Source organism: Fistularia commersonii, chromosome 9 (assembly GCF_037954325.1).
Source record: "Fistularia commersonii isolate RoL2024-O1a breed Wild chromosome 9, RoL_Fcom_v1.0, whole genome shotgun sequence".
NCBI lineage: Eukaryota > Metazoa > Chordata > Actinopteri > Syngnathiformes > Fistulariidae > Fistularia > Fistularia commersonii.
Genome location: NC_141292.1, coordinates 13,017,638 through 13,032,125, shown reverse-complemented (window position 1 = coordinate 13,032,125; position 14,488 = coordinate 13,017,638). Strand labels below are relative to the sequence as shown.

Here is a 14,488-nt window from a genome sequence, read left to right as displayed (position 1 = left end):
ACTGAAATATCAAAAGGAAAGTACAATTGCTCTGAGATTAATAACAAATGTCCACATTTTAACTTTAAATTAAACAACTGTATTATTTATGGAATTGTGTGGTTACACTATCATAACCTTCTGAATCATCGTCTCACTCCTTTCTCTCCCTGGATAACAAAAGAAAGGCAAATGTTGTTTCAGTCATTTTTTTTGCTAATAAACACGAGAGACTACAACATCACACACACTCATGACTTGCATGTGTGTGTCAAAAGCAATGTTTTGCAATACCAAAGTATTGAATGTAAAAAAAACTGGACTATATTATGACATTATTGCAACTGCTCTTTGTTGTTGAGTCTGAAAATGGCTGCAGGTGAACTCCTGACTTTGTTTGTTGAATGATAGCATTATATAATGGTGGTCGTTGTAAATGCAGTCCTAAGGGCCACAAGCAAGTGTTCTCCTTGAGCCGGTCCCGAGCCCAGATGCCGTATCAAGAAGGGCGTCCGGCATTTATATATATGTGAACCGAACACATGATTTCGGAGACCTCCAACCTCCAAGTCTCTTGGATGACAGGTTATGATTATTATTAACCGTTCGATATACTGTATATTTCTTTCCTATCTGGTGGTCAGGAGCTGTGGGTAGTGACTTCGGGAGCAAGATCATGGGTAGAAGGGGGTAGGAGGGGGACATCAAGAGTTTGCAGACTTTTGGTTTTCAATCTTTCATTCTGTTCAGTGGTTTCCCTTAATTTCTGGTATTTTAAATTTGACTAAACATGAAGCACTGGACTGAGGTCAACCTGGGATGTTGAACTTTTTTTTTTTTTCTTGCGGTGAGCGGTGAACCCATCTAGAAAGCGGTATCATTAAAAGAAAAAAAAACATTTAAACATTTTTCCAATTATTTAATTTATGGATAAACCAAAACTATATATACAGCATTTCAAATGAAACACCATTTCTTTTTTTTTTTTTTTTCTGGACTTTGAGTAAAAGACAATAAGAATCACAATGACAATGAGTATAATACGAAACATGACCGTCTATAAAACATCTTGACGCCTTTCCTTCATGCTGGAGATATCATCCAATAAAAAGGTCACGACAATTGCATCACAATCCATGGAGGGTGTTTGGGGGGTCGGGGAGGGTTCCTCAGTTTCAACAAGAGTCAGCGGCCTGGTTGTCATTAAGTCGGGATATCGGACGTTTGAGGCGAACGACCTCAGGGGCGCCTTAGCATCTCATGACGGGGGAATTTACCGATGGATAAACATTACCTAAGTTCCGAGCAGAATCACGGGTCCAAACGCATCGTAACGGCAGAGATGAACAGAGACCTTTTACAAAAAGGCGACCCGAAATGGTCAGATAACGTACATACAGAATAAAAAGAAGAATTTAGACTTAATTTTTTTTTTTTTCCTCCCCCTCCATACAAAGGACAAAACAACAGAACGACAACATCGACGTTATTTTCATAGCAGGTTTTTTTCGAGCGGGGGGGGGGGGATAAAAGTTACGGCGATGACCGCACGGATGATGGACGCCATCAGGATACACCAAAGTCATCACTCATAATAAAAAAAAACAAAAACAAAAACATCCTCTCATTAAAAGCAGAACATATGAGTGGGGTGTTACAAGTTTCAAACTAACTTTAAACATCTGTAAAAAGTCTGTGCTTTAGTTTGGCTTGCAATATTTCACATGTGACATGGTAGAATTGAGTATTTTTGCCCCTCCTCGGTCATGAAACAGATATATTGAGGTTTCTTTTCTTTTTTTGTTGTCGTTTGAATTAAAGCATTCTTATCCACGTGGTACGGAGGGGAGGAGGAGGGGGGGTCCCTTGTCAGTGAGTCTGGAAGTGCTGTGGAGATGCGAAAACAACCCGGTGCTGCCCTCTTAGTCATGTGACCTCCGTCACCGATGCCGAGTGGTTCTGAAAACATTCGAGAGACATGTGTAAAGAACAACGAAATCAACAAAAGAAGTGAAAAGAAAGCTTTAGTTCTCGTTAATGGCAAAACGTGTCCTCGTGAATTGTAGCACGGTCCAAAAATGGGTTTCGAAGCTCAAGTTTCTACCGATTATAGAGGACCAAAACGTGCATTGTTCGGGCTACCTGTGCACTGAGGGTCTCCAGAGGACTCTCCACGTGTGGGAAGGTCATCAACGGGAGGCCGCGGTAGTCTTCGGTCTTCTGTTTGGCTGTGGCGCCGTGGATGCCCTTAAAGTTGTTCACCACGCACACGCCCTGTCGCACGAAGAGTTGGGTCGTGAGAGTCTGGCAGGCGGATGTTTGACCTGAACTGGTTTGTCCGAACGACAAGCGATCTGCTCATTTGTATTTACAGATGACGTGTGTGATATCCACGACAATCTTATATGACTGATATTTTTGCCATATTGTAGTGATATGACATATAACTGAGTAGAATACATCCATCTTTCAGTTGTTCCCTTCATGTCCTCTCCACCTGTTCCTGCTCATACATGTTTCCTCACCTCTTTTTGTTCTGGACCGAGTACTTCATATCCTCCACCTTATTCGTACACATAAACTGTCTTGCTGCGGCTAACCTTCATTCCTCTCCTTTCCAGAGCATACCTCCACCTGCTTCAAGTCACAGTGTCATCTGCAAACAATCATGCTCCACCGAGATTCCTGTCTAACCTGCCCGTCCCCACTGCAAACAACAAGAGGTGATCCCTGATGGAGTCCCACCTCCACCCTGAATTTCTGTGTCCACCTATTGTACACCGTACCGCTGTCTCACAGCAAGCATACATGTCCTGCACCAGTCTAACAGACTTCTCTGCCCCTCCGGACTTCCTCAAACAGTACCACAGTTCCTTTCCCAGCATCCTGTTGTATACTTTTTCAAAATCTACAAAAGCACAATGCTTACTTTCTCAGTACTGCTCTAGCAACATTCTCAAAGCAAGTATTGTATCCGTCGTGCTCTTTGTAGGAGCAAAAACCAAACTGCGGCACACAAATGCTGCTGTCAGTCTGGTTTCCACAACTCTTTCCCATCCCAACTTCATTGTATGGAAGATCAACTTTACTCCTCTATAGAACTGGTTCTTAACCTGGGTTCGATCGAACCCCAGGGGTTCGTTGAGTCAGTCGAGACACTCACCAGACTCATATAATTTGTGATGACACGCCCAGCTTGGCCTACATAGTTTGGCCTGTCAGTAGTCAACTTATGACTGTTGTGATCATATCTTTGCTTGCAATCCTTTTCAAGGATGTTGGACATAAAAAAAAACCCGACCCGACCGATGGGCGACACGTGAAATTTATCTTCAAATCTAATTTTTGTTTACTTTAAAATGACAGTATTATGAAGAAATATCACAAGTATTTAAAAATCAGTTCCAAACTGTTTTTTTTTAACTCAAAATTGTCCGGGAGCCATATGCCGACCCCGGTAGAGCCATATATGGCTATTCTCACAGTGATGTTGAGACTATGAATGGAAAATAAAACCCCTACTTTGCTCATTTGGCATTAGTTACATTTAGAGGGTGAACATGTTTTTTGCTCATAAGGAAATAAATTCAAGCACAGGCCGCTTGAAAGAATGAGTACACATTTTTAAGACAATTTTTGATTGTTTTTGAGGCGCGGACATGATTAGTGTGAGTCACTTAGTAGTCAGTTACGGCCAAGCAGCATAATTTTATCGGAGCAACATAATCATAGGATTCTCTTGTTTGTGTGTATTTAAGTACTAAATAATTCTTTTTTTTTCAAAAAAGCTTCTGCGCCGCTTAATGCTGCTTTCTCGGAACACCATTTAATCATTTGTAGCAAAAGAATAAACAAATATCACAGTGCTAATTCTGTTCCTTTACATCAAACTGATACAAAAACAAACATCCAAAGCCGTCATAATAACTAAGGTTGGTCTTTGGATATTGTACTTGGGCAAAAACTACAACGGTTTTATTTGTTGTGTTAAAGGACATTCTGCGGGGTCAGAATTACGTAAATATCCCGGCTAATGGATTGTATTAATTTACAATGGAAAGTCCCACACTGAGGGCTAGAACATCTTTGTAAAAGACACAACAAAAGTAGTATATAGGATTAATACGTTGTTTCAAAGACTGGCTTCATTCCTACGTGACAAGCTTGGATAAGCGCTGAAGCCTGAATTAATCATTTAATTACTTGCATTAGTCTCAGAAAAGAGATAAGGAAGGTTAAAAAAAAAAAAAATTATAATCCACTTTGGAGTAATCATCTTCTTTTCTTCACGGCTCCATTATTCTCTAATCTTCCCGCCCAATCACGCCAAAACAATTAACTTTTTCTATTTTTTTTTCCTCACCAAAAACAGGGCGACCACCGATCCCAGTATGAACCCGGCCACGACGTCCGAGCAGTGGTTCCGGTATTCGGACACTCGATTGAGGCCGGTGAGAAAAGCCGAGCAGAGCGTTCCCAGACAGAGCACCGGTTTGGCCAAGCGGCTCGACTTGGTCTTGATAGTGCTGGTGATGTACATCTGGGAAAGACACCGGTTGGATATTACGTGAACATTTTCACATTTTTCCTGTTGTTACACATCAAATATGCAGCTATTAATTAGCGGGGAGAGGTTTCCGCTGCACATTAAGAGGGATCTCTTTAATGGACATTTGAGTACAATAACTACAAACCAAAGTATTTACATTGATGAAATAATTACAACCTTATTGTGTCTCAGAATTTAAAAACATACAGTGTATCTGCCTGTTGTAATGATAGAGTTGTGGAACAAAGAAGCTCTATTTATTCTCTCAAATGTTCTCACAACTTAACATTTATGACACACACACACACACACACACGCACACACACACACACACACACACACACACACACATATACATACACACACACACACACACACTCATATACATACACACATATATACATATATACAAACAGACAAATATATATACACACACATTCAGATACATACACATGTGTGTGCGCACGCACGCGCGCGCACACACACACACACATTCACATATACATACACACATATATACATATATACAAAATACAAACAGATACATATATGTACATACATTCATGTACATGAATGTACAGGTATGTGTGCTTGCGCGCGCACACACACACACACACACACAAACACACTCACATATACATATATACATATACACATATATACAATATACAGACACACACACACATATATATATATGTATATATATATATACATACACACACATTCAGATACATACATATGCATGTATGTATACATGTACATGTATTCACAGGTATGTGTGTGTGCGCGCACACACACACACACACACACACACACCATAACATTTATTCAATTTCATCGCCACTAAAGAATGTGAACTGTTGTAGGGTTACATTGTTATGAGATATTGTAGCAATGCAATGCTCTCATGACAGTGATGTATTAGTTTGAAAATATTACTGCTCTATCATTGCTTTTTGGAATATTACGGTGTAGTTGTGTGTATAAATGGCATGAAATGATGTTGTTCGGGGTGTGATTTAAATGTAAGTCATAACTACCGGCATTCAGTGGGCCAGTTAAATAATAAACAGGATCCAGATGGACATGCTGTTTGCTGGAATAAAGTCTAAGTCTAGTCATATACATTATTTAGGTTCTGAGAACAGCTTGTTTGAGGAACATGCTCTTGAATTCTGAAATACACGCCTGCAATGCACTGCTGCCCGTGAAATATCGGTTTATATATTTGACTGTGTAATTCACTGATGCGACTCCATTAAATATTGTCATCCTGCACTTAAAGTCATGGGCAGAATGAAGTGGGTGAGGTGTAATAAATTGGAGAGACAGACACTTCGTAAGCTTTGAGTAAGAGGGGACTTTATCCCTCTCAATCATTCTCTCCCTTCCAGAATACCTTTCCACATCCGTATAAACATGCAACAGTGAATTACCTGATTGCATTAATTCAAAGACGAAAAAATGAAAGTTACAAGTTTTTTATGGGCTCCCGCAAAAGGACGTGCATTTGTCCTGCAGACTGGCGCGCATGAGAACAAATTCTTAAAAGAGGAAGCACTAGAAAGTGTTTAGTCATTGAGGTACCACAAATATGTTAGCATTAAATCACATTGAAAGGTCGGAAACAGAGAGAAAGGTGTATTTAGTCGGAATGAGAAAACAATGGAATGTAAGGTGCGTTGTTGCCCCCCTATGTATGTGGATTTATATATTTGTCATTATATTTATGCCTTTTGTCAGCTTTGCCAGATAAAGCTCTTGGGACTGCAGGCACTGTAAAATGTATGCAAATCAAATAAATATCTAAGAAATTAGATGCAAGTATTTGCTCATGGTTCAAAAAGATAGCTGAGATTCAAATAGCACCCGGTTGGAAGCTAAAAATATAAAAACTTCACAATGTTGAAATATGTAATGTTTGCATCTTCACTAGTGTCCTTGCATCTGAAAAAAAAAAGAGTTCTTGCATCTGAAAAGGAAAAATGAAGCTCAAATATTCATTTTACTTACTGTCAGGTAAACAGCGGAATAAACACTCAGTGACGCATCCTTAGATGGAAACGACCGGCGGGCATTCTCTACAATGATGGCGTTCCCGGTGCAGATATTGGCGTTGACAATGAACTGGTGACTGAAGCGACACTCGGCGCCCGTGTAGTTTGGTTTGCAGACGGACAGAAAGTAGGGCGAGAGACCTCCCGTCACCACTTGGCCCGTGTTGACAAAGATGTCTGTGGCGAAAAGACCAAACGCAAACACACCTGGAGCATATACACACACACAGACACACACATATAAGACACATTACATAAGAATTCTAAATGTACAGACCATAGGTGTCAAACTCTGGCTCGCGGGCCACATTTTGGCCGCGCTCTAATTCTATTTGGGCCGCAAAGCCATACCAAATGACTATTAGAGCCGGCCTGCTGGGATAGTCTACAGTGCATGTACCGCTAATTCTACAAATCCCAGAATTTTCTGCTGGTGTTTTGGCACGAAAATCACAACAGGACCCATAAACACCCTCTCCTCTTTTGACAGTAGTCATAGCGACCTTATGCTAATACTGGCACCCTGCTACTTAGGCAGAAAACAGGATTTTGCATGTGTGCAATATTAAGTTATATATTGTATAGTAATAAGCTATGCTTGTTCCATATTTCGATTATAAGCAAAACTTGTTTGGGTCCTGATGAAAAGGTTCAATGTTATATGTGGCAGAAGTTTTTTTTTCAATAAATCTATGTTGGCCCGCGACTTTGTCCCAGTTATGAATTTTGGCCTACTGTGTGTTTGAGTTTGACACCCCTGGTATAAACCAACAAAGTAACATTAAGCAACCGAGGGCCCGCACATCATCACTATCACTATCCAAGAGATGGCCCATAGTTTATAATTCATAATTAATTCATATTCATACTTCTATATGGAAGTTTCCTGTATACAAATTTCCTATACACAAATTTTCTATATACAAATACTATATACAAATTTCCTATATACAAATCCTATATACAATTTCCTATATCTTCATTCTATGTCGTCCCATCTGCTTCGCAGTTGTCAGACTTTGGGTCAGTGTAAACTGTGTTCATTTTTATTACTGTATTGCTTTTGCAAAATCCCCTATGTCAAACTGCAGAATCTCCTACTTCAAACCAACATTTCTGTATTACTTGCAAAAACTGCTAAAATGTATCTGCGAGAATGTATCACGTGACATCAAAGAATGCATTATTTCATACTTCTCTGTGCGGCCCCGCACACCTAGCTGCCCACTTCCAAAAAGTGCGAAAAACAACTGCTTATTAGAATGTAACCTTGATCATCGAGATAGTGGTATAAATCATCAATTGTCCCTCAGAGCGGGGCCAGAACCTCCTCATCTACACATTCGACAATCCTCGTGGGGTGACATTCTTACGAATTCTCCTAAGTGTATTTCTTGGCTTCGAATAAACAACTCTTGCTTGATTAGTTCCTGATCATTATGAAGTCTTTCCTGGATGAGATCTGAACAAAAAGGCGCCACAAAACCGGACGCTTTTCTGTAATTTCTCGATAAAAAGAAACACGTCCAATTCCCAACCCTGATAACAATTGATTCCTTGAGTCAACAGCTGTTGTAAAATATGGCAAGACAAAGTTCATTTCAGTAAACTGATGTAAGTTTGTTTCCTGAGGATATCAAACATGTCTGAATACGGAGTCCGAACCAATGCCAAAAGAGGGAGCAAAATTTGGCACCACCTGCCATTATTATTATTAAATGCAAAATGAATAAATAATTGACCCCTTAAAAAAGTGTCAAAAGAGGGATTGTTAGGAAATAGTGAAAATAAGCGGACGCTTACGCGCACATTAAGATGAAAAACAGCTGTGCACGCACGAGTTTAGCAGAAGAACTAAGCAGACGGGGGAACAGACGCAATCACACTCAGATAAGTGTCCTCCTGACGTATCCAAACAAGTACAAGCAGGAAGAAGACGTACTGGAGAGGGCCCTTGAAGGAAGATGGTGTTTCTGGATTAGACGAAGAAGCAACAACACTTCGTTGCATGATCAAGAACCAGTGAATATCGCAGAGAATACTAAAAGAAATACACAAGCTGAGGGCATGGAAGGTTTGGGGTTCCTGTGAGGCGGCTGGCCGAGAACAACCCATGCATGCGCGATTATAATTGCGTCTGACAATGAACTAAACCCAGGTCTGATTTTGATTTAATTGAAAAGTGTTCTGAAATCTGAATGCAAAAGTAACCAAAAACTTGACGTTTAGTCTGAGTTCCTCAAAAGAAATGATCATATGAGCCTAACAATGATGTTGACAATGGCTGTTTATTAAAATGCATCTATAATGCTTACATTTTTACCATTTAGAGCAGAGAACTAAGCACAACTAAGGAAAAATTTCTATTGTGCAATTTTTGCTGGAAGCTCACAAAATGAGTGAGGTTTTCCTTTACGTTTTTTTTTTTTTTTTTTAATTATTGAAATATCGTGATACCACAGTGGTAATACAACATGAAAATTGTATTTGCTTCTGAGAGTTTTGCACATTAAACCAGTCTGGGGGTATTTTAGATGTGTCACATGATGTGTCACATGATGTGTCACATGATTGTGGCGGCCAATCAGATGTCAGACACAAAGGCTCACTGCGCCTTCCTCCATTGAGCGTAACAAGTGAATCAGAAAATACTGACAAACTCCTTTATTACTGAAATGTTATTAATGGAAGTTAAAATTCTGTTTAGAACAGGTTATACATTATGTGATTTTAGATGAACAAATTATATAAACTGCAGAATATTGAAATATATTAATTTTAAAATATTAAAAACATCATCTTATTTGTGTTCAATTAACTAATTGATCCAAGTTATTGTAATTTTATAAATATTTCTCTTAAGTATTTTCATTCATGACTTTTATTCATAATTCCTATTGCCCTTGCAATGGAATTCTATATGCACATTTTGCAGCCTTGTGATTTTCCTTTAAGGGGCAAAAGGTATTGATATCACCATAAACCAGTGGCATTGCATTGAAAGGAAAAATATTGGCATCGCCCATGTTATAATAACTTGGAAAAACAGCTGCAATAATTAATTTTCTCAATTTGTGGATCTGTATCATAGGGTGTGCCACTGATGTACTTAATACAAATGATAACCTGGAAGCAAGAGACTCACTGACATTTTTGGCCTATAGTAGTAAAACCTCATACATGTTTCTTAATAGACAAGGTTCAGTAAATAAAACCTATATTGTAAAACCAGCAGTTAAGCGTAAGCGAGGTGACAATATTTTACCGATGAAGCGTACGATGCGACGGATCAGAGGGTTGAGGTAACAGCAGTCCCCCGTCACTATGGTTTTCTCCTGGGCCAGGAGAGCTTCCCTCGTCGATTTCATTGCATACATGAACACTTCTCCGATAAAAATCTATAGAGAGCAACACAAACAAGGAAAACAAAAAAACAGGTTTAAAGGAAATCCTGTACAGGGATACAACAAATTATCAGATATTTTGAAATATAAAGAAATCAGACAATACATTTTAAATTCCAATGTCTGGATTTGATTCCCTTTGGAATTGCGGGGTAGTCATGCAAGGAGTTGGGTAACACTAGAATGTTCAACAAATAAATAATGCATGTTAAAATAGAAATTCAAGCATGACTGAAACTATGAGTCATTCCTCAGAATTAAATGCATACAGCACATTACAAAATGAGAAATGAGAAATTAGCCTGAATCATGAATTGATATGAATATAATATAATATGATATAATATAATATAATATAATATAATATAATATAATATAATATAATATAATATAATATAATATAATATAATATAATTACATTTTACGGTCAACTACTTATGACAAACAATTTCTTGGTCGTTGGGAATATCTACGTTAAATCAGTTTGGAGGCCTTACATTTACCCTTAATTATAATACCCCCCCCCCGATGTGATCTGCTAAATAAATTAAATTACCACATTGCTGTTAAGTAATTTAAATGTCGAGGAGAGGTAGTGCTAGTAATTCTGTTATACTGGACATAATTATGATTATAACACACACACACACACACACACACACACAAACAAATACAAACAAAAGCACCTCTGGATATTCCCAGCTCACATTCCTTTCAAATATAGATAGATAGATAGATAGATAGATAGATAGATAGATAGATAGATAGATAGATAGATAGATAGATAGATTTTTGCAATGCAAATACACATTTAGTTGTATCGTAACATAACTTTATCAGCTAAATGACCAATTGAAAGGCGTTGTTTGGTACAGCAGAAAGTGTGAAACTTCACTGACACTCCAAAGTTAGGATGCTCCGTCGAGGTTGTTGTTATTGATGGGAGGATGATTTACCACCCTCGCTAACATGGGTTGGAAAATTACCTTACAGGGGACGGCTCGGGGTTTTTTGGTGTTGCTGCCTGGCAAGTCATCAATGTTGGATTGAAGGGAGATTAATGTAATGACATTTGTGGTTAATTTACATAGAGAGTGACGCGTCTGACCTGGATTTCTTCTTTTCCTTTCGGCTGTTCCCTTCAGGGCTCAGCGTAGCGATTCAACGTCCTCCTTCCAACCCTATCCTTTGCATCCTCTTCTCTCACATCAACCTTTTCATGTTTTCATCACCTCTCTGCTCATCTAATCCTCTCCTGTCCGTCATCTTCGCATGTCCAAACCATCTAAGTTTCACTTTATCTGCCGTTCAAACGCCAATTCTTTTATTTTACAGTGGCTAACCTTCATTCTTCTCTTTTTCAAGGCATACCTCCATCACTCTAAATATTCCCCCCCTGTCGGCTCCCTGCTCTCACGACAGATCACGGCGTAGTTTGCAACCCTGCTCCACGGAGATTCCTGTCTAACCTCATCAGTCAGCCTGTCCATCACCGCTTCCAAACAAGAAGGGGCTCAGAAGTGATCCCCGATGTGGACCAACCTCCACCTTGAACTCCTCTGTCACACCTCACAGCTCGGAAACATGTCCTACACCTTCTCTGCCACTCCAAACTTACTCAGACACTACCATAATTCCCCTCTCCGCGCCGTGTCGACTGGTTTTTCTACAAAAGCACAATGCAGATTGCTCTGACCTTCTCTGTATTTCTTAATCGACACTACTGCAGAGTTTATTGGAGTTACAATACTATACTTTTGTTTTCATATTGTCTTTAATTCCATGGGTTTTTTTCATTGCCTTCCCCAATTGGCTGATCAGCTCCCCAGTGTGTGTGTGTGTGTGTGTGTGTGTGTGTGTGTCAATGACGATTGTTCCGCAAAGGAATTTAAACAAGACACGATGAAACATATCGTCACCCTCTTAAAATAATCGCCTAAGTCATTTTTTTCAGATTTCTCATGAAACACAAAAAACTGAACCACATAGGCAATTTCTACTGAAGGGGTAGAATTGCGCAATCTGTTTAACTGAGGATGTTGGGAATTTCGCCAGAGGTGGTCAGCATCATGAGGAAATGATTCAGGCAAAAAAAAAAAAATTTTTGTAAAAAAAACTAAGGCGATTATTTTAAGAGGGTGACGATATGCAACAAGATCTCATTAGTCTCCCTGCCTGCCTAATATCTTTTGCCTTGTTGACTTTGACTCTATGTTTGCCTTCTATTTGGGATGTATCTGGCATTGCCTTTCCATGTGTTAATAATACAAAAATTATCTATGTAAATCCCTCTGACTCCATTTTTAATATGACCTCGGGGACTGACCTTTCTGCATGCAAATGTGGCTTGACAACCAAAAAACAAGTGTGCCTGCGTACGCTGTTCTTTTGGTTACGAAGGAACGAATTGTTAAAAAAAACGTAAACCTAAATCAACGGATGGCAAATTAAAATGCAATAGGAGACGCGTAGGGTAACGATCCGGGCTCTATTTTGACAATGAAACATATTTTTATTTTCAAAAAACGGATTCGTTTCACTCACCACGGCTGTGGGGGCAGCCGCCACCGCGCAGTACAGGATAAGAGGGGGGATGAAGCTTGACTCTTCCGCTCCGGGGTACGGCTTCATTAGCTCGGGATCGTTGCAGAAAAACCCCTGGATGTGCACGTGGAACAGGTCCGTGCACTCCATGTAGTAGGCCAACAACACTGTGCCGGACATAATGACGAGCTGGAAGAAAAACATGGCGTGGTGACATAAAATAAGACCGTAAGAGAGGAGGAAGGGATAAAATGAGAGTTCACCAAAGATCCTCCCCAAGTCAGTGTGCAGTCCTTAAAAAGTTGATTCCCTTTATGTAACTGTTGTCCCAGTAAATGTAGCCCTTTTCTGACAGCAGGGCCGTCTGTCTACAAGGTTTCAAAGCAAAACAACAGCAGAAAACCTTTGAGACTCTCTCTCTCTCTCTCTCTTTCTATCCCTCTCTCTCTGAACATAAACCCCATCCCATACTACCCACCAACCACCAGCGCGACCATCACTTACCACCTCCTCTCCTCTCCCATGCTTTTATACCACTAACGTCATCTTTTGTCTCTGGCCTCCTTTTCAGCTTTTCCCAGAATCAGCTGCGGGCCAATTTCTTATGTATGGTATTTTCATTCGCAGATGATGACTCACGACAGAAATCCAGAATGCGGGACCGTATCGACTTTTTCATGCGATGTCATACAATCGCATGCGTTTGTGTCGTTTCGGCGTTAATGGACCAACGCGGCGCTGATGTTCGGGATGAGAATATCTCAAATGTTTTCAGCCTAGAGATGCAAAAATCTACCTTTTTATCTGAATCTTCATGCAGGATAATGCAGGAAATAAGATAAGATAAATTTTATTGATCCCCCATAGGGGAAATTCATTTGTCACAGTAGCGAAACAGTTATAAAGCAAAAAAAAAGAAGGAAATGAATATGAATATAAATGTAAATCGAAAAGGCAGACGACAGGATATAGCAAGACAAAAAAAACTGTTTTCTTATGATCTATTAGGTCAACCTTTACGCCGGCCTTCTGAGGTCAGGATGGTAATTCAGACCAGGGTCGGTGCAAGTCAAGCTGTCAAGCTGAACCTTCAAAAAGTTATAGTTATTGTTTTTGTTTTTTTTTAAATGGGAAGGACTTCATAATAATTTGGGCTCAGACAAATTACAGGACAGTCAGCGAGCGGCGAGAAAAAAAAAACATTTCAACAGCGGAAGTACTGTAGTATATTTAGTTTAGATTCTCCCCCAAAAAAGAAACCACATTTACAAAGATTTACCAATGTAAAGTGATCTCAGAGCAAAGACAATCATTATATTATGTATTAGTGTATTATCGTTTGAAAGATGTGGTTGTGTTTCCCAATAATACCATCTCCACGTCACCTTATGTTGAGTTACATGAATATACGGAACAACGGCGAATCTCTCTGGGTTTAAATGGTTGCCTTTGGCAATTATTATAAATGCTGGAGAACTTTAAAGACTAAAACGGTTTACAAATTTTACAAACCAGCTGTTGTGGAGTCGGGGGGAGTAAGGCAGCGATATGCCGAGTCAAATCGAGTTTATTTATGCGGCGCCAAATCACGACACAGTTGTCTAATGACTTCACATGTGCAGTGGATACGGGACCACACGCTTTAAAAGTGCTTTCCAGAAATCTAACATTCTCCCGTTGCAAGAAATTGGCGAGAAAACACTGCCTTTTATTTGCCAGAAACCTTGGACGGATCCCAGCTCCATGTGGGCGGCCTTCTGTCTTTGTCTCGAGAGATAGATAGCGCGGTAGAGATGGAGGATATGAGGGCACAATGATCTTTTACTATTAATAACAGCAGTGCTAACTGTTATATAGTAATGGCTGATATGATACAATAATAGCTTTAATATTCACATAAGAAATAGCAATGATGGGTGTCTAGCGAGACCACTGGGAACCTGCGAAATGAGACT

The 14,488-nt window shown here is 39.6% G+C and overlaps 1 protein-coding gene across 3 annotated transcripts in view; it reads right to left on the bottom strand.

Annotated features, from left to right (window-relative positions):
- Positions 1–1,765: 1,765 nt before the first annotated feature.
- Positions 1,766–14,488, bottom strand: part of plppr1 (phospholipid phosphatase related 1) — a 39,881-nt gene continuing 27,158 nt past the window's right edge. For all 3 annotated transcript variants that reach the window (XM_086152546.1, XM_086152544.1, XM_086152545.1), the window contains 6 exons: positions 12,534–12,722; positions 9,851–9,983; positions 6,542–6,792; positions 4,343–4,519; positions 2,122–2,253; positions 1,766–1,938 (listed from right to left, as the gene is read on the bottom strand). In XM_086152546.1, coding sequence (XP_086008672.1) covers positions 1,906–1,938; positions 2,122–2,253; positions 4,343–4,519; positions 6,542–6,792; positions 9,851–9,983; positions 12,534–12,713 — 906 coding nt within the window. In that variant the 5' untranslated portion in view covers positions 12,714–12,722 and the 3' untranslated portion in view covers positions 1,766–1,905. The remainder of the gene's footprint in view (positions 1,939–2,121; positions 2,254–4,342; positions 4,520–6,541; positions 6,793–9,850; positions 9,984–12,533; positions 12,723–14,488) is intronic.